Raw genomic sequence first — 21053 nt, forward strand, 5'->3', positions numbered from 1 at the left:
AACCAGAAGCAGATCGCTTATGGTTAACAACAACAGCACAGTTGTGTGAAAATTCTTACTCAACACGGGGTGTAAAATCATAAAATCCGGAAATGCATCAATAATACTGGCAAGTGGGAGACAGAATCGGACGACAAAAAACAGGTAATGCATCAAAGCTTTTCTCGAAGGTCTTCCTTCCCGGTGTGGAAATATATAGCTGGAAGATAAACACACCAAAACAGCTGGGGAGCGAGCGTGAACATGGACCATCGTGTTCTTCCCCCCCCCCCCCCCTCAGGACTTACATTTCACCACGGGATTATCCGCACGTCGATGCCCAAACATCTTGGCCATCAGCTGCCGTGACTCATCGACCATCGGTGCCCAGTAATGCAGGGATGCGGGGCGGCGTGCAAAAGCATGCTCTCGTATGAGTTGTTCCTTTGGAGGCAGCCGCTGTGGAGTTTACGTGTAGATTGATTGCACAAAATGTGACAATGGATTTACATTCCACTTGGACCAGAGACTAGATTAGCACAGCAAGCGCAGTGGAGGGCAGGTCCGATCTTATATTGTTGCGTAGGAAGCTTCTTGGCGTAGCTCTATTATGGGGCTTATTTTGGGGGGATTCCGAGCCGGCTCAACGTTCTCTGCAGGAGTTGAGCTTGGATGCACGTGGGCAGGAGGCAGGCAGGAGGACCTCCTGTGGGGCTTTGCAGAGAACAGGCAGCTGTAGCACTATGGAAGATGATAAGAATGGGATTCACCCACTCCCTGTTGAAATAATCTCTGCTTCTGTACCAGCATACACAAAATATATTAATGATGCATGAATAAAAAATACATGTACCAACAGGCCCGAATAGGGCCTTAAAGACTGCTTTTGGTCTCACTTTTGGTCAAGAGTTTTCTCTTTCTGTGGCTCCAGGGGAAAAAACTGTTGATTTGAGTGGAGAAAACCTATTTTAGTCTGATTCATCCAAAAAACTAATTTAAAAGGAATATTGTCTCAGCTCCGGATGCTCTGGTTCGGCAGATTAGGGTTGGGTCCAAAGATGGAACCACGTTAGATTGGATCCTACTTTGTTGTGTAATCTTTGACCGAGGGACGAGTAAAACTTGGAGGAACCACCTTCCAACCTGGAGATTTACCGGGATGAAGAGGCTTCTCCACCACCTCGGTCCCCTGATGATTCTGCAAGGAACTCCGCCAACGACCGCCCAATGCAAAAGATCCTCAGGAACCACACGAAGAACCAGACAATGATGACAATCTACATCTCAACCAGGGCATAACTGAACCAGAGGACAACCCCTCCCCTCTCAGAGATGGAAGTCCTGCACCACGTGAACACTATCTTGGAAGAAATATCGACAGGACAAGACGTGAATGGTATGAATAGTATATTCCTCGTGATGGAGTCTGGGGCAGCTGACGTACCGACAGCATGAATCGGCCTGAGCCATAATATTCTGTAGTTTAGGCCTCTTTCACCCCAGATGTAGTCCGGACTGGGGGGTAAACTATGGCCTGAAAAGAAGGCATGATGTCCGCTCTGATCCCGTGTTCTTGACAAGTTGATTTATTTCTTTACAGTGGTTTTTAAAATCCGAATAACGGCATATTTGCGAATATCGGCCACCAGAGACTCTTGCTCCAGTTTCTCATCCAGCCCTTGTTTATTTCATTTATTTTAAAAACCTGGCATGAGGACGGCGCTCGGCTGTTTCCCATTAGGGAGGAAGACTCACTCATCTGCCCTGTTCCAATTGAAAACAGCTTTGGAGGAACATTAGTTGAACCTTACCAGCAACGCGGCTCAAACACGTGGCGACAGGTTGGACTTGCTCGCACTATGTGACGATGAGGTAAGCGCATTTTCGACCCGAAACAGCGATCCAACGTTTTATTTGCTAATAATTTTCCCCACTATGCAAAAATGTGTGTTTGAAGGATTACTGTCGCCGTGTTTTTTTGGGAGGGGGGGGGTCGGCCGGGAGTCAGCGAGCACTGTTGGGAAATGACAAGGTTGAATGTGTCTGGGTGAGGAACATCTGACCCGAGGGCTGTGTGTGTGTGTCCGTTACTGACGGTCCTTTCCAGAAGCAGCAAAGGTCCCGACAGGTGTCATAAACTTAACCGACAATAAAGATCACTCTCCCTCCCAAGATACTACGCTTTTTTTGATGACGGGGAGAATTCAAACGGGAGTAAATGTCAGCATGTTTTAGAGTTTAACATTCAAATCCGCGGTGGGAAAAGGTTTTACTTTTTGCAGCGTTCACTGGCCGCCCTCCCGCCGCTTCACGAGGCGCCATCTCCAGCCCCCGTGACCCCTGAAGGTAGACCTCGTGTGCAACGTCTCCGCGCCGCAACACCCAAGGGGCATCCGTCACCTTGTTAAACATGTGACTACAATTTAAGATTTAAGTGCGGATGTGAACGTTAGAACACCAAGTGCTTGAACTTGGACATTCGCACTGCCAGTAAAACCCCGTCGGGGGAAAAAAACAGTATTTCTGCCACTTTTTTTTTTTTTTTTGTCTGCACCAAGAAAATGTACCAAAATGTGTTTACATTATTACATTACAGGTCATTTAGAGACTTCCAATAAGTGCATTTCAACCGTAAAGGATGCAAACCCACAAGAAGAGGAAGAAGAAGAAGAAGAAACAAGAAGGTGCATCTCACGCAGAGAGGTTGTAGTGGGGCTCGTCGCTCGCTAGGAAGGAAGCGATGGAGCCGCTCACAGGAGCCGGTGAGGAAGCACGTGTTGACAAATCGGAGGCCCGACGTTGTGCAACAACTCGCTGAAGTGAATCTCAGCTGTGAGGAAATCCCAAACGAGCTACAAGCCCGGGACGAATTTTCTTTTTATTGTCGGCGGGTCCCAAACGAAAAGCCAGTCAAGCCCCCCCCCCCCCCACCCCGAGAGAAGCAAGACTTGACGAAACAATTTGTTTTTTCCTGCAAAATGTTTTGCGGTTTCTCTGAGATTTTGAATCTCGAAGAAACGGAAGCTTCTCGTCTCGGTTGTCTCCTGCACCGGACGTGTGTTGCTGGGAAGGCAGACTCCTCGCGCCATTCAGAGCTTCCCCCGGTGGGGGGGTGGGGGGGGGGGCGAGGTCCATTACAATGGACCAGCATCACCCTGCCCCGTTGTTTTTGTCAGCTTCTAATTGGAAGGCCCCCGGCAATGTTGTTTGTGGCATTCATTACGAACGTCATTAACTGAGTCATTAACACTGAAGGGGGGGGGGGGGGCATGTTAAGTTGTTTTTGGAGACAGCTATGTGCTTTTGGCATTGGGTAAATAAAAGAGGCTGTAAGTACGAATGTAGAACACGGGTACGTGTGTGGAGGAGCGGGACACGAGAGGGGGGGGGGGGTTGTTATTCATGTCTTGAAACACATAGCTGGGAGAAAAAAAAGTCACATGAAGGACTTTCCATTTTCTGCAAACTCCAAATGTATAAATCTTTGTGACTAAGACACGATAAGTGTGCATTCCCCCCCCCCAATATGTTCTGAATCATTGTATAAATACGCCCTCCACGGTCCAACTAACAGCCCAATGCGCATGAATCAGAATCATAAAACCGCTCCTTCCTTCACATCAGCACGACCCCATACCCGTTTACATGATGCCAAATGACCCAGTTGCCGCCATTGTTCCCGCTAATTGACCGCCAATCACGTCGTTAGTCTGCGTCAGCTCGTTCAGATAAGGACTCGACTACCTGGAGCTGAGATAAGTGCGGTATCTGCGCTACCGATCTGTGGTGTAAATCACTGCCAATTACCCAGGCATCTGCTGTAAGTCGGAGCCCCCGACACTGAATGCTAATGACACACTGAATGCTAATGTTAAGGTCGCACACAGACCTGATGGTCACCAGCAACGCGGTCCCTCGACGCAGAGTCCGTGTTGGGAGGGATCATCCGACGCATCACCTCTGACTTTTTCCCCAAAGCCGGAAAAAAAAAAGACTCTTCCGGCGTGATCGCCATTAATGGAGCATCTAGTGGGTTACTGGTTCTAGCGGCCTGGAAGGCTCGGGGGGCCCCGTAAGGAGATGAGGTGCGAGCTTCTGGAGTGACCACAAGAGACGGATTACTACTAGAGATACACACAATTGTCATGTTTCACCTCTTCAAGTTATGAAAAGCTCTCCATCAAATCCACACATAATCCACAGTACAGAATTATATATATTATCTACGTTAAGTGCGTTTCGTCCCATTATCTATTTGGCTTCGTTTGAGCCGTGAAGGGAAAAAACGCACAGACGACAGCACAAAAAAAAAAAAAAAAAAAAGGGTTCAACACTTCTGAGCAAACACACATTCCTGCTGGATTACTCTTTAACTGAAACACCAAAAAAAAACTGCTTCCAGTCCCTCTGTGAAGCCAGAAGGACAGATGTGCATCTTCTCAATGTTGTGCTAAATACTTGAAACAGACTGGTTCTTTATGGAGTGTCTCGGAGCGGGGGTCCGGGCCAACGACTCTCACAGTGACACGTACTTGGATGTGCCTCCGGCCCTCAAGACTACAGAACATTTGAAATATCTTATTTTGGCAGAAAGCGTCCTGACCTCGCAGATTATATTTCATTCTATTCTAGAAGAAACGGTTATTGAACATCTCATTACAAAAATGCCCCCCCCCCCCCCCACTTTCGCGTGTGAAAATCATTTAAACAGGACGTTTTGTAGCATAACTCTTGCGAGCAGGAGACACATTTGAAGTGATTGCTTTCCGTTGTTCTCGTAGGGGGCCTCGCTCCTCTCAGGTAGAAGCCCAGCTGGGAAAGACATCGTGGAGGACACTCGTTGTGACGGATGTGAGAGCAGGGAGGAGGTCACGCCGTTTCCAGAGTGAAAGTTGGTCCGTATGAATTATGTTTGGACGAGTAAAAAAGAAACTAAAGTGAACAAATCGGTTTGTCCCCTCTTGAGTTACTTGTGTCTCCCCCCCCCCACAACCACACACCCTCACTCACTCCCCTTCTCCCCCAGAGAACTAATGGCTGATGGTAATTACATTTAATGAGATCATGGGGTCGTCTGCGGGGTGCACTTCTGCAAATTGCTCCCAGCGTGGGGTCTGAAGTGGGATAGGGTAGGGGGCAACGGGGCAGTGGAGGTCGGGGCCAGTGTTTGCCCGCTGGGGGGGTGAGGGGGGGGGCACAGTGGCTTTACCTGTCACTCAGCAAGCAGTGAAACATGTCGAGCAATTGTCTGCCTTTGTCCTCCTCATTTGTTTGTCTGGCAGAGACGACCACGCAGAGGTGCTGTTCTTCTTGGCTCCATTGTGTGAAGCTGCTGTCACGTCAATCAACCCCCCCCCCTCCGCCCCCCACACACACACACACACACAAACCACCCCCCCCCCCCCCCCCCCCCCGCCCTCCCTCTTTCTCTCCCCCCGCTCTACGACTGGTCATTTCGCCAAACTATTTTCTGGCTGCAGGCGATTTAGTTAATCCATTAACAACTAATTGTCTCCTCCTATAACAACATGTCTGAGGGAGGGAGCGGGAGGGGGGGGCAAGACTTGTTGACCTATAAAAGTCCCACTGGAAGAAGAGGCAGCCACTGCACGAACCCCTGTAGTCCTAATCCTCCACACATCTACTGGGACTTTAAAGCTGTGGATTTTTATCTGGATGACTGTGAGTCACCGTTTCTCCAGTTCATCGTCGTGGGTTCCGCTTGCTTTTTTTTTTTTTTTTTTTTCCAATTCGTTGTTTTTGGGGCGGAAATGTTTTTCAATCTGTGGACCCTCTGCCTCTGTCTGTGCTTCCACTTGACTGAAGCTCGCATCTGGGCCTGGATGCTCAACATGCCTCACAGCCCTCCCAAAGCTGGAGCCAGGACCCTGAGGGAAAGCTCCCCTGCAGCCAAAGCCGCCGCCGCTGTAAGGGGCCCTGAGACGTCATTTCACGCTTTGCTTTACATGCCTTGATGAAAAGAAGTTTTAACATCTCCCCCCCCCCCCCCCCCCTCCCCACCTCCATATTTCTCCCCAGGCCGCGTGCGAACACGACAGGGCCTGTGGACGGGGTTTCTCCTGCGATCGTCACTTCGGCCTCTGCGTCCCCCTGCGGGGGGAGGGCCTCTTCTGCCGGAGGGACGCCCAGTGTGTCCGCGGACTCAGCTGCATGTTCGGGAAGTGCCACCGCAGCATCCCCAACGGACAAGAAGGTGAGAGGGGGGCACCTTGGACAGCCTTTAAACCCCACCCCTCCCCACACACACCCACCACCGGACCTTGAACAACCGCGGTTTCTCCCCCCCCATCCAGGCGCCAGGTGTAAAGTGGACAGGGACTGCGGGGCCTCCATGTGCTGCGCGCGGCACCACGGCGAGCAGGTGTGCAAGACGCGCCTGGCCCGCGGCGAGAGCTGCTTCGTCCCCGACGGCGGCCTGGCCTTCAGCATTAACCAGATCTGCCCGTGCGACGAGGGGCTCCTGTGTCGAGAGAAGGCCGCGTCGCGCCGCAGAGAGTGAGTGGAGAGAATTCCAGTTTTCCTCTCATGTGAAATGGTTCATTCAAAGGGATTTCGAATCACTTACAATATCAAGAGATGCTGCTCTTTGGTCAAAATCTAATTTTAGGAGGTTAGCTGTGGCCTAAATCCAGACTACTAAACCTTTTTGAGTGTATATTTATACACTCTAGTAGTAGACTTTGTGTGTGTGTGTGTGTGTGTGTGTGTGTGCACTATTTTGCCACAGTGAAAACCGAGCAGCTGCACACAGCTGGAAAACATTAAAACAAATTAGGGATATTGGTTAAACCGCTCAAGGATCAGCTTAGAACGCCATAAACAAGTTGCTATCAAATTCTCTGAGAAACTTGTTCGACCTTTGCCTCCCCCCCCTCCCCCCCCTGAATGAACCTGATAGTGATCTTGCCCCTGTTTAATCAAACTAAACTGATGGATAAAGATGCTTTAAAAATGTATTTGCTAAGGCATCTACACATGTTCTTACCTCAGTTTGTTTGCCTTTCAGGACAGATTTGGTTTACCAACCAGAACGAACAAGCTGGACGTGCCAAGTGCCCAAATCTTGACGCCAGCCTCCACATTTGGGTTATTTATTATGTAAATATGTTGCATATGATTGTATATTTGTTTTAGTATCTCCAAATATGTTGTAATGGTACATTTTATTATTAGATTTTTTTTTTTTCTCCCCCATTTTGTTCATTTTGTTTATTTTGACAAAAGCACTACTGCATGCATCTCATCAATGCCATTCAGTGTCTCCCTCACGCGTCGAAGTGATCTCCCTCTGATTATGTCTGTGAATGTACGCTCCCTTTCGACTTACAGAATAAAAATATCACTCCTACGAATATGCACTGCGAGCACTCATAACTACACATTAGAAAAATAGATAATGGAGAATAAAAATGCTTTGCTGCACTCTTGTGGGGAACACCTGTAAAGGGATCATGTCACAAAAAATGTGACATTTTTATTTGTTTCTCTGATAACTAAACCTACCTTTTAATGTTTGTTTTTTTTGAAAAATTAGTTTTTTAAGTTACAATAAAAAATAACCGTGGACACTTTTTTTTTTTTCTGCGTGTCTTGAATGAAGAAGCAACAACAAACTTAGTTTAAATGTAAGTAAATGTTTCTCCGTGAAAAGGCTTTGGAGCTCAAAGTGGACACAGTGACGACTCTTGAGATCACGGTCACGTAACCCCCCCCTCCCTACCCCCCCTTCCGATTGTTAGCGTGGCCAGATGCTGTAACGCTAGCTGTCGGCTGACCTGTTCTCAGATCGGTATCTTCCTCACAAATGAGCCCGGCCGCTCCATTCAAATGCTAATCGTCTGCGGTCTGCAGTTTGCTGGATGAATTGTCCCGTGAAGGACGTTAGTGTTTAACCTCCTGAGATATCGCTTTACAGCTCTCATCCTTCAGGCTTCGCAAGACGGGGTTTTCAATGGAAGAGCATGTTAGACCAGTTTCTTTATATATATCTATATAGGCATATCTGGCTTTTCTCCTGCAGCATTTTTTATTTTATTTTCCTAAGAAGTTGATTTAAAAAAACGTGAAGCAAGCAGTTGCAAAGGCTTCAGAAACAATGCATTCTAACAATTAAACTGTGCAAAACAGGCAAAAGAGACGACTGGGAGAGAAAAAAAATATATTACTGAATGCTGCGAAAACACGAGCTTATCGTCCGGAGGCCGCAGGTTTCTAGTGAGTGGCGACTCTTATCTCAGCTGCCATCACTTCTTTCAAGGTGCCCATACATGTCTGCTTGTGCCATTTGGCTTCTTAGCCGGTATTCTGTTTCGTTTCGGCCTGCTGGACAAAAAAAGGGGTAACGTGGCCGTCAGGTTCTCTTGTCTGCCCTCCAAAAACCCTCTGTGACGTTATCAGATGTGCTGCTGGGGTTTACACGAGTCTCCAGCGAGGGATTTGTTGTATGGAAAGAGATTTATGGGTTAAAGGCTGACTAGCTTAGCATAAAAAAGGGGTGAACTACTTCTCTGGCTCTGTTAAAAAGGTAAGAAACACCAAATAGCCCCTTTAAAGCTCAACAGTGAACACAACAGTTTACGTTTCTTGGAAACCTGACTGGTAAAAAAAGTAGTTTTCTCCCAGCGAAGAAAAAAAGATCCCCATGAAACAGGTTAACAAACAAAATATCAACCGTTAAGCATTGATTTTATGAGGCTAGCTACTTGCCCTTGTCTTTAGCTAAGCTAAGCTAACCAGCTGTTATGTTTAACATGTGTGCAGAGTTTTTGGCAAAGTGGAATATGGTATTATTATGAGTCAGGAAAACGCGGGATACATGAATTAAGTGATAATGGTGATAACATGATAAAATTGAGAAATCTCCTGTCTCCAGAGAAGGTGACTTTTGAGCACCTTTCCGAGCGGTAAACCCGTGAGACGCTGCTCATTTGAAAGTTAAATGTCCGAGCAGCACAGAGAGCTTTTTGTGAGGAGAGACACAATAGAGCTCTTAAACCGGCGATGTGGGGAGAGGGAGGGAGGGTGGGAGGAGGAGGAGGAGGGGGGGGCGATTGTCCTCACCTGTGAAGGTATAAAAACGCTTTCTCAAGCTGTCAAGATGTTAGTTACAAGAGGGGTTGGAGAGCCATGAAGATCCTCTGACATCAGACCATTCGAAAGTGCTTTTTCGCTCTACAGGTGCGTACAATCTTCATATGTTGAATATTCATCTTCATATGTCATTGCTAACCTCTTTGATCTCCCTACAGCATCCCAGTATGGCTTCGGTCGGAGCCTTACTGATGTTGCTGCCTGTTGCATGGACGTGTTCCCCCCAAAAAGCAGGTAATACAGATGCGTTGGTATCACACCTTAAAGAGAGGAACACACAGCTCACGTTGACGGGTCTCGACACATTTAATTAAGAGTCAAACGGCATCCAGGTGCTTCGGGGGGAAGGGGGGGTCGCAGCCCGATTCGAGCCCGCCGGAGATGTCGCAATGTTAAAGTGTTCCTAAAGGTGAAGGAGGTCGTCTCTCGGGCCCGTGCCTCATTCCAGACTACGTCATGGTGTCGTGTTTCCCCAACGCCATCATCGCCAACGTCCCGGAGTGCCCTTACGGCTGGGAGGTCGACCAGCTGTCCCTGGGGGGGGTCTGCTACTCCGGAGCGCACACCCCGGGCTACTACCGCTTCAGCATCCCGGACCTCACCCCCAAAAACCACTCGTACTGCGGCACCCTGTCTGAGGTGAGGGACGCGAGAAGACACAATAGAGATGTTTTTCCCTGGGTGTGTGTAGTCACCAAATGAAAAAAACTGGGTGGATATTGCGAGATGTATGTCACAATTTGTGTTTTTTTTTGTATTTTTTCCTCTAGTTGTAGTATTTCTCTCAGTCAGCAGGTGTTTTGACAATGCAGGAGATAGCGCTCTGAACCATATAAAGGGACACAAGGGAACTTGGGGAGGAAAGGGGTACAGGAAGCGTGAAGATAAATCACTATCTGACGCAGTGCTCCTTTGCACAGGATGGCACAGAGGGGGGGGGGGGGGGGGGGGGGACACCTAAACAAACCAGCTAGTCAAACTAGTCTTCAAGGACATGAGGAGATTATAAAAAGGGTCAGAGTCGGACAACAGGCTGACTCTTGGATGGATCGCTTTGTGATACGTGTGTAGAGTCTTAAAGGGAATTGTTCATTTATCTTTTTCTCTTCTAAATAAATGGTAACTTTTTAACTTGACGTGCCGGATTCTTCTCATCAACCAACTCGGATTTGGATTTCCACGCCACTTCTGCCAGTACATGCCCGGCAAAGACCCCAAGTACATCTTCTCCAACTCCATCGTGTCCAACGACACGTCGCTGACGCTCAGGAACCAGCCGGTCAACTACACCTTCAGCTGCGTGTACCGGGCGGCCTACCTGCTCAACAACGCCGTGTTCAGCCAAAGGTAGGCCACGCGGGAGTCGGAACCCCCCCCCCCCGACTGCGTTCTGACCCGATGGCTTGCAGTGTTTTCACTAAACCCTCTGCTTCTTCCAGAGTGGCCACAGTTTATGTCAACAACGGGAGTTTAGGCACTTTTAGGTCGCAGTTGTCCATGAGCGTGTTCGCGGTGAGTAAAGACGCCCCTACCCCCCCTACCCCCCCCTACCCCCCCCAGGCGGTTCGAGAGCCGCGTGTTTAATGCGTCCCGTGCAGGGAAGTGTTTTGTAGTACGTCTCGTTTACACTTCAAAAAAGAAATAAAAAGTTTCTTTGTCTTTTTTTTGTCCCCCGTAGAACTCAAAGTTCCTGTACGCCAAGGACTCGCCGTACGTGATCGACACGTCGGACATCGGCTCGGAGGTTTTCATCGGCGTCGAGGCGAAAGGGCTGAGCAGCAGGTCCGAAGATCACAGCTCTCCTTCCCACACAAAGTAGGTTGCCCCCCCCCCCCTGATTTCTAAACCCACCTTTTTTTGTTTTCCCGCCTCCCAGGTTCAAAGTCGTGATTCACAACTGCTGGGCCACTCCTACTCCGTACTCGACAGACAAGAAGAGGTGGAGCCTCATCATTAACAGGTGGGTAAAAGTTACCCCATTCAAGAGTCCCTTTCGACCCGAAAAAACATGAGCCGACTGAAACAAAGTGGCCTCATTTGAGTAGCTGGATGTGAAATAATGACGTTCAATTGCCCGTAAAACATGTTTCGGCCTCCCCCCCCCGCCAGCTGCTCCTCCGACCACACCGTGAGCATCTTCGAGAACGCCAAGGACAGCCGCTCCACCTTCAAGTTCAACTCCTTCCGCTTCCAGCGGCTGGAGAAGGTGTCGACGGTGTGGCTCCACTGCGAGGTCCAGGTGTGCGACGCGGAGAGGCTCGTCTGTCAGCCGGTGAGCGCGTTGAAATCCAAAACTCCGGCTTGGAATCCACTTGACGCGTCCGTGGTGATTTTAACGAAGAAACAAACAAACAACAAAAAAAAGAACCCGTCGCTGCCTCTGCGTCTTGCTGTCTAGGGCCCCTGCTCCTCCAGGAGTCCGTCGTCGCAGGCGGAGCCGAGCGGGGGGGTCCTCACCGCCGAGTTTCACATTAAAGGTACGGTTTTTGGGCCTTGAAGCGCCTCGGTGGACCGAGGAATCATGAAACGGTGCGCATACATCATACAGTACACCAGACGTGTCCAGGGAAACCCTCTCCCTCTTTCAAAACATTTTTTTTTTTTAGTCTTTACAGAATAAGCTTTTATTTTTTTATCTCTCAACAGGTATTGATTCCTCCAATAATGGACACATGTCAGGTAAACAAAATGAGCACTGATAACTGATGTGTGACGTTCAGAGCTGTGAAATACTGAGATTTCATTCATTTAGTCCTTCACCGTCTATTCATGTGCTCATTCAGTCATATTATTGTGTGCAAACACTATTCATTTATTTGTTGGCCCCCGTAACATGAGTTTCTTCGTATCAAGGTTTTTACGGATCTTTTTGTTTTCTTCTCCTTCTTCCACATAAGGCTCTTCACTCTTCATCCTGCTGGCTGTGCTCATGAACACATGCTGTGATTTAGTAAACGGATCAAGGATGTAGAAAAACTTGAAAACATTTCATCCGTTTCCTCAGAGATATCAATTAGGACCTTTGTCGACGCTTTTGATGTGTTTTTAAAATGCCAAAATACTGCTTTTTTCAATAAAGATGAGTTGACATTTTTAAAGAAACAACCCTCGGCCCAATTGTTTTTCAACAGACAGAAATTAAACTTGGACTCATAAAAGCAACATATTTATTTATTCCTTTCAATGATACTACCCAGAACCAATTGTAACACAACGCCATTTATCAAAACTAAATTATTTTGATTGAATTCTAAATGATTTAATTTGATAAAATTGTATGTTATAAGATCGCTTTTTGTTTTCTTGGATGTCATTCTTTTTTTACCTCACTTATAGATTTTTATTTTCAAATTTGATTTTTTTTTTGTTGTTGCATTTTCCCTTGTTTAAAGAACCACATTTTTAGCAAATCAAGCAAATCACTTTGAGCAACAATCAGTTTTATGTTCATAATGACTAAAAGTATCCTGTGTGAAAGGATGGAAGTGCGATTGTTCTAAAAAACCCAAGAATTAAGTTTAAAAAGATTAAGATTTTAAATTCAAGAGGATTGTCTTTTGAATATACATATATATACACACACACATGTATATGTGTATATATATTTATATATGCTGCAGTCAACCACATTTGTGTCTCCTCTTTAAGTCGTTTTGTGTCCTCTGGGAGCTTCTGAATGGTCGTTTCCAGAATTTCCTTCATCTAAAACGGTTGTTGTATCTAGTTGTCCCTTAAATGTCCACTGCAGTCATCATGGCTTTGTTCGAGGTGGTGTGGTGTCTTTTCTCTGCAGCTCTGGTGATCCCCAGTGTCTTGAGCAGAAACATCACAAACTCCATTTAAAAAAAATACACGACTTTACACAAAAGCACCGCACATAGCGTACTTGCTGTCTTTGTGCAGGAGAGGAGCTGCGATGTGCGTTGACCGTACCTCCGTTTGCAGTTTGAGACTGTCCACCGTCGCAGGGCTGTGAGCAATAAGCGGAGGATTAAACCCCTGTTTGCTCAGAAGCCAGTAGGTCTTCAGTGACCCTTTTCCCTGTCGTGCACACACAAACACACACACAAAGACACACACACGTGTCAGAAACACAGAGGTGGCAGGTCGCGCGGGAAAAAAGGCAAAAAACAAACCCTTAAAGTCACCTTAATTTCCACTTCCCCTCTTTCCTCCATCTCAAACGAACCAGCCTGGACCAGGATGTCAGCAGTGCTCTGAGAAATGTGAATCTTCAGGGCTGCAGGAAATACAGAAGAGATCCACAGTTGTTTTTTTAAAGAACTGCTTCTTCTGTTCTGCGTCTGATGAACAGCCATGTTTGAGCTCAAGTTAAAGCCACTGAGACATGTCCACATGCTGAACATTAGCAGGTAATATTCAACAGGTCCACCTTCTTATTTTAGCGTACCTATGCGTGTCTGTGCAGTTTTATGGAAAATTTCTGGCAACACAGAAAGTAAAAACTATATTCCTCGTGTTGCTGGCTGGTCTCAACGATTCCGTTTACCCACGCGAGCTGTTGCTCTCCATGCGAGAGGCCGTGTTCACCGTGTCACCGAAGAGACAGTAGCGAGGCATCGTGGTGCCGACCACTCCAGCCACCACTGGACCTGCAAACCCCCCCCCGCCAAAAAAAATGATGAATTCACAATTATTTCAAGTGTAAAAATTCAACAAAGTCTTAAGGAAGAATCCAAAGTTAATGGTGAGAATCCATTAAAACAGATAAATCCTGCATGCATGTGGCCAGCGTATTCTCCCTTTAAAATATGAAATGCTTCTTAATATTAAATATCCAACAAAATAAACAATGGTGGACAAAGGCAACGGTCTCTCACCGGAGTGAATCCCGATGCGTATCGCAAGACTCTTAGTGGGCATGTGGTGGATTCTGAAGACCTTGATGGCACTGAGGAAATGCAAAGCCATTGTAGATATCTCCAAGGCGTGCTGCAAGCCGTTGCTGATGGGTAGACCACTGGCCACCATGTATGCATCACCGATCGTTTCCACCTCGTGAAGACGTTCAAGGATTTAACGGATTTGAAAAGTGAAAAAGTTACAATGGAGTTTGTATCTGTATTTAAAAAAAAATAGTTTAACATTTTAGGCTTATTTTCTACTTTCAAAGTTAGAGGAAAAGAATGCTTCCATATATGAAGCTATAGGGCCGCAGCTCGTCTGGTTCTGTCCAAAAAGGTAAAACAACCCAAATACCAGAACCTCTAAAGCTCATTGACTAACACGTTTTATCTCGCTTGTTAAATCTGTAAAAAAACATGGTTTGATGTGTAAATGTGTAATCAGATCCCCTTACATTCCTCCCCTCTTTCTTAAAATATCCTTTTTTTTTTACATCTGGATGAAGTCAGGAAAGCTGTCTCCAGTCTCTATGCTAAGCTACGCTAGCTGTATCCCTGTGTTTCCAGTCGTTGTGCTAAGATAAGCTAACCAGCTATACTTTGCATTACATTGAAAAAAAACCCACATTATTTAATGTCACACTCCTAAACTTTTTGTTTCATTGAAGCGACTCACTTTGTAGACGTCGTACATCTTGATGACGTCGTCAAAGAGGCTGTAGAGGTCGTTGAGGAAGGTCACCACCTCCATCGCCGAGCTGACGGAGCACATGGACGTGAAGCCCACGATGTCGGAGAAGAAGATGGTCACCGCCTCGTAGCTCTGAGGCTCCACGGAGGCCCCCGCCATCAGCTGATCGGCGATGTACCTGCGGCCCGACGAAAAGCACCGGCGAGGTGAGGGACGCAGGTCAACGCGCGTTTTCCCCCCGATGGCTTCATCGTCGGGTTACCTCGGCAACATGCTGGAGAGAAGCTTGTCGGCGCGGGTCTTCTCCGCTGTGAGCTGGTTGGTCCTCTCCTCCACCACGTCTTCCAGGTGGTTTGCATATTTCTCCAGCTTCGCCACCATGTTGTCCAGTATATTCGCGTGACTGCGGCACAGAAAGCAACGACCGCCCTGCTTGGAGGTGTTTTTCTCACGGACCCCGAATCCACCGAAACATCAGAGGCCATACCTTTCCGGGCTGCTGTCCCTCAGCTGTCGTCGTATGGAGGCAAACGGGGGCCGGTGGTCGGGGTTTTCGCTCCAGCAGGCCCTCATCAGGGAGTTGATGCTTTCGTCGCAGAGCTCCTCCGACAGCGCCGGTCGGAGGAGCTCCCTTTGGGAGGGCGTCCGCAACTGCGTGATGATCTCTGGAGAACAAACGCGAGGCAGGAAGCGGGGGGGGGGGATCAACGGTTCGATTGGTCGCCCTTTGTCCCAACGTTTTTCATCAACATTGTGCAACATTGTTGCCTTTGCGTAGATTGACAAACGGCTGCGGGTAAATAGGCGTGCTGACCTTTGGGCGCCAGGTTGATCTCGTGATACGGGCCGGACTTTGCGTTGTACATGAGTTCCCACATGATGATGGCGAAGCTGTAGACGTCCGCTTTGGGCGTCCCGCGGACCTGGAGAGCGGCTTGTCTCAGGAGCTCGGGGGCGGTCCAGTACATCTCTAGGACAAATCCCCCTCTTTTCTGTTATTTCTGTGAATGCGTTCGGAAAAAAAGGCCTCGTCGTTGGCGAGCAATTCCAGTGGGCACCCGACCTTGATGATCAGGTTTCTCCAGCGCGACCATCTTGTTTGGGCTCCCGTATTTAAACTCCCACAGGCCGAAGCCAGAGAGTTTGATCTGGAGCCGGCTGTCCACCAGACACGTGCTGGGCTTCAGGTTCCCGTGAAATCTCAGGTTACTTTTGTGGATGAACTCCATTCCCTAAAATTCAGAAAAACAGGTTGGAAGCAGGGATTTTCCTCGAATTACCATGTAAATAATTATACTCATTAGTCCTGCTTCATAGATGCTGCTTTTATCCGTTTACGGGTTAAAAAATGCCAGTTTGTGTTTATTTTGCAGATGTTGTTGTGTTCTTTTAACATGCTGGGTGATGTAGTTGTTTCATCTATTATTGTGTGACTAATCCCACTGTATTTATAAGCAGTTTTTAACTATTTCAAGATGATGAATCATGATTCCTGGCATTGTGACACACCTAAGAAACTAAAATATCAATAACTTACTGGATATTTGACTTTTTATGATTTATGTAATTGTTTTGTATTTTCCTTTTTAACTTTATTATTTTGCACCTTTTGTTGTAAGGGTGAAAGTTTCTCTCCCAACGCAACACAATGACATTAACACGCTGCTAAATGAACTGACTCACATTGACTATGTCATAAGCAAAGGACAGCTTGAACATCCCGTCCAGGTCAACATCTGACTTCAGAACGTCCTGCAGAAAAGACAACATCTGTAAACACACACGGCTAACTATAGTGCAGATGAACGTTTCTTTGTTACACTACTGTCTGATTATTTATTAAATCTATTAAAAATCAAATACGTTTATTTTAAACACATGCGTTGTCGGTTGTATAAAAGGATTTGTTGACTCTGGGTAACCGGGTGGAGTAACAATGCAACACAACACAAGTAGGTCTGTGTCCGTACCTTCAGACTGCCCTTGGTGCAGTACTGCGTCACCAGGCAGACGTTCGGTGGCGCGATGCAGACGCCAAAGAACTGAACCAAGTTCTCATGTTTCATCTCTTTCATCTGTCTTGAAGAGTTTTAGACGGTTAGACACTAAAGAGGAAATTCAGCAACTGCTTTTATTGCCATTCCCAGCTCAGTCATTTTTATTTTATTGCGGCAAAACGCAAGACTGACCAAAAATGTGTGTTTTATTTAATTGAGGATCTCAAAAGTTGAATAAGGATCTCCACTAATAATAGTTTATATGAGAAAAAGATCAATATGCCCCGAATTATCCAAATAACTTTTGAATGTGTTTATTAATTCATCTTTTATTGAATCTAACTAGATTTTAAAAAGTCGATACAACTGAGGGGAAAAAAAGTATGCACAAAAAACAACTTTACCACACTGAACTCTGCGATAATTGAAGGTCTCTGGAAATTACTGCCATCGTGGTCCTTGAGGTACTTGACGGCCACTTTATTTCCCTATTGAGAAACAGATGACACAGGTGAGAGAAAGGCGCGTTTTGCCTTTACGGGAAGACGCCGCTTTGACCCTGAGACGGGCACCTGGTAGAGGCCGATGGTGGTGTAGATGTGTTCTCGGCCCGTCTTGTCCTTCAGGCCGTAGCTGACGCTGGAGATGTCGGACTGAGAGCCGGAGCACCGGCTGGTCGTGGTGGTCAGAGACAGACCCTGACACCCCTGCAGAGGAGCACACGCACAAACAACCCCTGAGCACACCGGAGGAAAAGCCCCCCCCCGGGGGTCACGACGACGTGTCTTCGACTGCCCGTACCGAGAGCTCCCGGATGATGGTGATGTCGCCGTAGCTGATCAGCCACCAGTTGGAGCCATCGAGCCTCGTCTGGAGTCGCAACTTCTGCAGCAGGAGGACCCCGATGCACAGAACCGCCAGCACGCCGGTGACGGGCAAGGTGACGAGCAGAGCCAGCAGGGCGATCTCTGCCAAATGACAGCACAGTCGTGGCACCATCAGGCTTTGGGATCGAACCCAGAAGGGAGACGCGAACCACTGGGATGACCTTTTTTTTTTTTTTTTTTATCCAAAGGGATATTTATATATTATGGAAGTGCTACTCCTACCATTAATTAGCCAGTCGCAGAGCTCATTGTTGTAACCACACACGGGTTTATCGGATGGTCTTCCTCTCGGCCAGACCACGGAGGCAAACTTAGACGTCGGTCTGAAATCAGGTTCAACTTTATTGTCATTGTCAGTACAGGCATCTGACCAGAAGTGCTAATATATATATATATTTTAAACAGAAGTGCAATGCAAATATAATATACTATGGGTATGTATAAATGTATTAAGGTGCGATTGGGGAGGTGTGTGTGAGAGGTGAGAATAAATTAAATGAAAGGTGTTTTTTTTATGGTTTATTTGTATGTATACCAATTGACTTGCAAACAAACAACCAATATAAACAGTGCCAGTCCAAAGTTTTGGACGCACTCTCTCGTTGAATTGAATGACGGGTATTTTACCGGACGGAGCTGGTGTGACTGTCGAAATGGAGGATGGGCTCCAACTTTGTGATCTGTCCCACGTGCTGCAGGTCGTAAATGGAATAGTCCAAGTTTCTCTCCCCCTCTTTGTCAAAGTGGACCAGTCCAGAGGCCCCTGCAGACAACAAATCCTGCTCATTGTGCGTTTACTCTACTTTGCAAACTAGTGCACATTCATTAAAACGAGCTACCAACCATTGAATCGAATGTTGTTTCTACTCCTTAAACTCTGCAGCAGCTGCCGTCCGTCGCGGGGGTCTTTGCCCTCTTTGAGGACTTCCTTCAGCGCCATGGCATAAAGAAGCACGGCGTCGTGCAGGTAGGCAGAGTACGGGCTCACCTGAAACCACAGAAAACACTTCCGGTCCGCCACTGGACCCCTTTTTTATCTCGGCCTGGAATGAAAAGCGTCCGGCTGCCCACCTCTCTTTCGGACGTCAGGTTGCTCCGGAACGGAGGTGCTTTTAGTCTTTCAAAGACTTGCTCGAAGAAGTCGTAGTACTCGTAGCCATCGTAGGCTTTCTGGCCGATGATGAAGGTCATGTCAAAAGCTCTTATGGCGGCTTTGTTGATCCGGCTGTTCAGGGCATATTTCCACATGCTATCCTGCTCAGAGGGGAAAGATCCGTACCGCACAGATGAGGAACGCCTCAGCGCAGCAACATCTGGCATAAACTGAAGATCTGTTTTTGTTACTGCTGAATGGAAGGTTGTACTCACCACACTGCCACTGACCTCAAAATGCTGCACCAGGAAGAAGACGTAGTCGCCCTTCATCAGGCCCTGCCGCTCTGCCTCCAGCAGCAGAGCCATGGAGTCCACGGAGTTCGTCAGCACCACGATCACTGGGGGGGGCAAACGGACACGATTAGTGGCCAGATCACTGGCAAACAGGTGCTAATGTGTGGTCCTCCTCACCCCGGGCGACTGTCGCGATGAACTTCACGTTTTGGTAAACCAGCTCAGGGTTGCTGGTGTCGAACTTCAAGGCGGCAGCCAGGTTGAATCTGTCTCTCAGCGGGTTCTCGATGGTTATCCACAAAGCGTCGACTTTGTCCCAGGTGTTGGAATCCAGTCCCCCGCCGATCATCGCTACGTGGCTCCAACCGAAGAACTCCAGGGTCTTCACCAGGACCTCCGAGCTTCTTTTGAGAGGTGGCACAACTTTGATGTAGGAGTCGTAGATGTCCCGGTTATCGGTTTTGGAGGATTGTCCCACAAAGCCGAACATGGGGATGTTCCACGCCGACGCAATGAGGCCGGTGACCTGGGAGGCAGAACCAACGTGAAATGGGGACGTTCTATTCACAGAGAACCTTTAGATCAAAGCAGCAGCGACGTAAGAAGATACAATTCCATTGTGGCGAGAAATTTAAAACCCCAAACTTTTCAGCTGCCCGGGTTCAAGCGTATCAAAATAGAACTTAATTACAGTGCTTGGGTAAATCTATGCTACTCATCCACTCAAATGCCACGCATGTTGTCGACGGGGTCTCGTACCTCGGCTTCTTCGGGACACGCCGGGCCGAAGAGCGCGGAGACGTTTTCTTTCCACACCTGGTGGATGAATCCTCCCAGGGAGACCTTGGGGTTGCAGTCGGTGTCCGCGTAAACAAAGTCCAGGCTGTAGTTCCCCAGGAAGGAGGGATTAGCGTTCACCTTGTCGACGGCTATCTGGATGGCCGAGCCCAGCCGCGGGGCGCTGAAGGGGAGGGACATGTTCCAGGGAGCCTGGAAGCCGATGATGAGCTTGAGAGAGCCGCCGTTGGCGGCGGCGTTGCCGGCGGCGACGGCCGCGGCCGCGGTGGACAGCGCGAGGTGAAGCGCCAACGCGAGCCCCATCACTGCGGTCTCCATTCGTTGCATCACGCCGGAGGGCTTAAATACCCAACATCCCCCCTGGTGATGCCCGGGCGAGATGGTCGGGGAGGAGGAGAAAATGTAAATTTGCGGAGGAGAGTGGGAGGTGCAGAGAGGCCTTAAGTCCATCACTTTTCATTATTTTTATTAAAGTCTATTCTCCTGTCACATTGAAGGCCCCAAACCTGACCATATGTTCATAGGGAGTTCACAGCCAGATCAAAAACACATTATTTTGGTGTTCATGTTAAAAAAAAAGGTTAATTAAAACGAGGTCTATGGTTTATCTTCTTGCATCTTTTTTTCAAACGTGCCAATTATGTCGGAGAAGAATTTATGTAAATATATGTTGTTTGTTGTTAAATGTTTGATTTTGAATCACAGCCGGGCGACGTCATGCTCCTGTTTTTGCGTCTCGGACATCGATGTCTCCACGTGGGCTGCATTTCAAATGTCTTTCTGTCTTTGTCTTTTGTGAATTGTCCCGCAATCACTTCCAGTGTTAGATCACATCCAGAGGAATGTCCTGGGAACTTTGAATTTAATGGGCAGATTTTAGGCAATCAAGTCAGACTCGATGATTAGATTAGTTAGTGTGAAGTAAAAACAAAACATTTCTAATTCATGGCCACGTCACACTCTTACTTATCGTATCTGATATTGTTACAACAGATTCAGGCAAGATGTTATCAACCATAAATCAGCAAACTCCAAAGGTACCACACCAGGTGTGACTTGAGCTATCGCTCATAAATCTAGTGACAAAGTTCATCATCTCTGTGTGCCTCACAGGGGAGGTGTTCACAGACACTTCATTTTATTCAGAAGACAGCAAAATCTAAAGTGAAAACTGAGTTGCAGCCCCCCCCCCCCCCAGGGAGTGTTTTTCCTGCACTGCCCAGGTGAGGCAGGTTGAGCCTTGCTTGGTGGCGGGGAGAAGTTCACACACACCTGTGTGCAGTTTAAGGTGCTAATGATCACAGGTGGGCAGATTGTGTGCATTAATGGTGTTGCT

The 21053-nt window shown here is 47.6% G+C and overlaps 3 protein-coding genes across 6 annotated transcripts; 2 read left to right on the plus strand and 1 right to left on the minus strand.

The window, feature by feature from the left end:
* The first annotated feature begins 278 nt into the window (after positions 1 to 278).
* LOC119212925 (dickkopf-related protein 3-like) lies at positions 279 to 7561 on the plus strand. Of its 4 annotated transcripts, XM_037463797.2 has the most exons (6): positions 279 to 1851; positions 4761 to 4874; positions 5806 to 5906; positions 6019 to 6193; positions 6294 to 6495; positions 7007 to 7561. In XM_037463797.2, exons 3-6 carry the CDS (start codon positions 5823 to 5825, stop codon positions 7065 to 7067), a joined length of 522 nt encoding a protein of 173 aa, XP_037319694.2. In that variant the 5' UTR covers positions 279 to 1851; positions 4761 to 4874; positions 5806 to 5822; the 3' UTR covers positions 7068 to 7561. The 4 variants fall into 4 exon arrangements, with proteins under 4 accessions (XP_037319694.2, XP_037319695.2, XP_062415892.1 ...); XM_037463798.2 differs by lacking the exon at positions 4761 to 4874; XM_037463796.2 differs by lacking the exons at positions 279 to 1851; positions 4761 to 4874 and having other exon boundaries at positions 5575 to 5906.
* Positions 7562 to 9079: 1518 nt separating this feature from the next.
* tectb (tectorin beta) lies at positions 9080 to 12200 on the plus strand. The gene is made up of 10 exons (XM_062559909.1): positions 9080 to 9177; positions 9249 to 9324; positions 9539 to 9729; positions 10286 to 10437; positions 10530 to 10602; positions 10769 to 10872; positions 10967 to 11050; positions 11200 to 11362; positions 11489 to 11567; positions 11988 to 12200. The coding sequence occupies exons 2-10, from the start codon at positions 9258 to 9260 to the stop codon at positions 12059 to 12061; spliced, it is 987 nt and encodes a 328-aa protein (XP_062415893.1). The 5' UTR covers positions 9080 to 9177; positions 9249 to 9257; the 3' UTR covers positions 12062 to 12200.
* A 538-nt stretch (positions 12201 to 12738) lies between these two features.
* Positions 12739 to 20020, minus strand: gucy2g (guanylate cyclase 2g). The gene is made up of 22 exons (XM_037464426.2): positions 19679 to 20020; positions 19097 to 19445; positions 18899 to 19023; positions 18602 to 18784; positions 18374 to 18518; positions 18158 to 18293; positions 17753 to 17853; positions 17445 to 17611; positions 17216 to 17350; positions 17048 to 17131; positions 16617 to 16721; positions 16330 to 16398; positions 15710 to 15878; positions 15461 to 15616; positions 15134 to 15311; positions 14909 to 15049; positions 14632 to 14824; positions 13932 to 14106; positions 13605 to 13703; positions 13239 to 13330; positions 13024 to 13131; positions 12739 to 12902 (listed from the first exon to the last, which is right to left on the minus strand). The coding sequence occupies exons 1-22, from the start codon at positions 20018 to 20020 to the stop codon at positions 12822 to 12824; spliced, it is 3333 nt and encodes a 1110-aa protein (XP_037320323.2). The 3' UTR covers positions 12739 to 12821.
* Between the last annotated feature and the right edge of the window lie 1033 nt (positions 20021 to 21053).

This window comes from Pungitius pungitius, chromosome 21 (assembly GCF_949316345.1).
Source record: "Pungitius pungitius chromosome 21, fPunPun2.1, whole genome shotgun sequence".
NCBI lineage: Eukaryota > Metazoa > Chordata > Actinopteri > Perciformes > Gasterosteidae > Pungitius > Pungitius pungitius.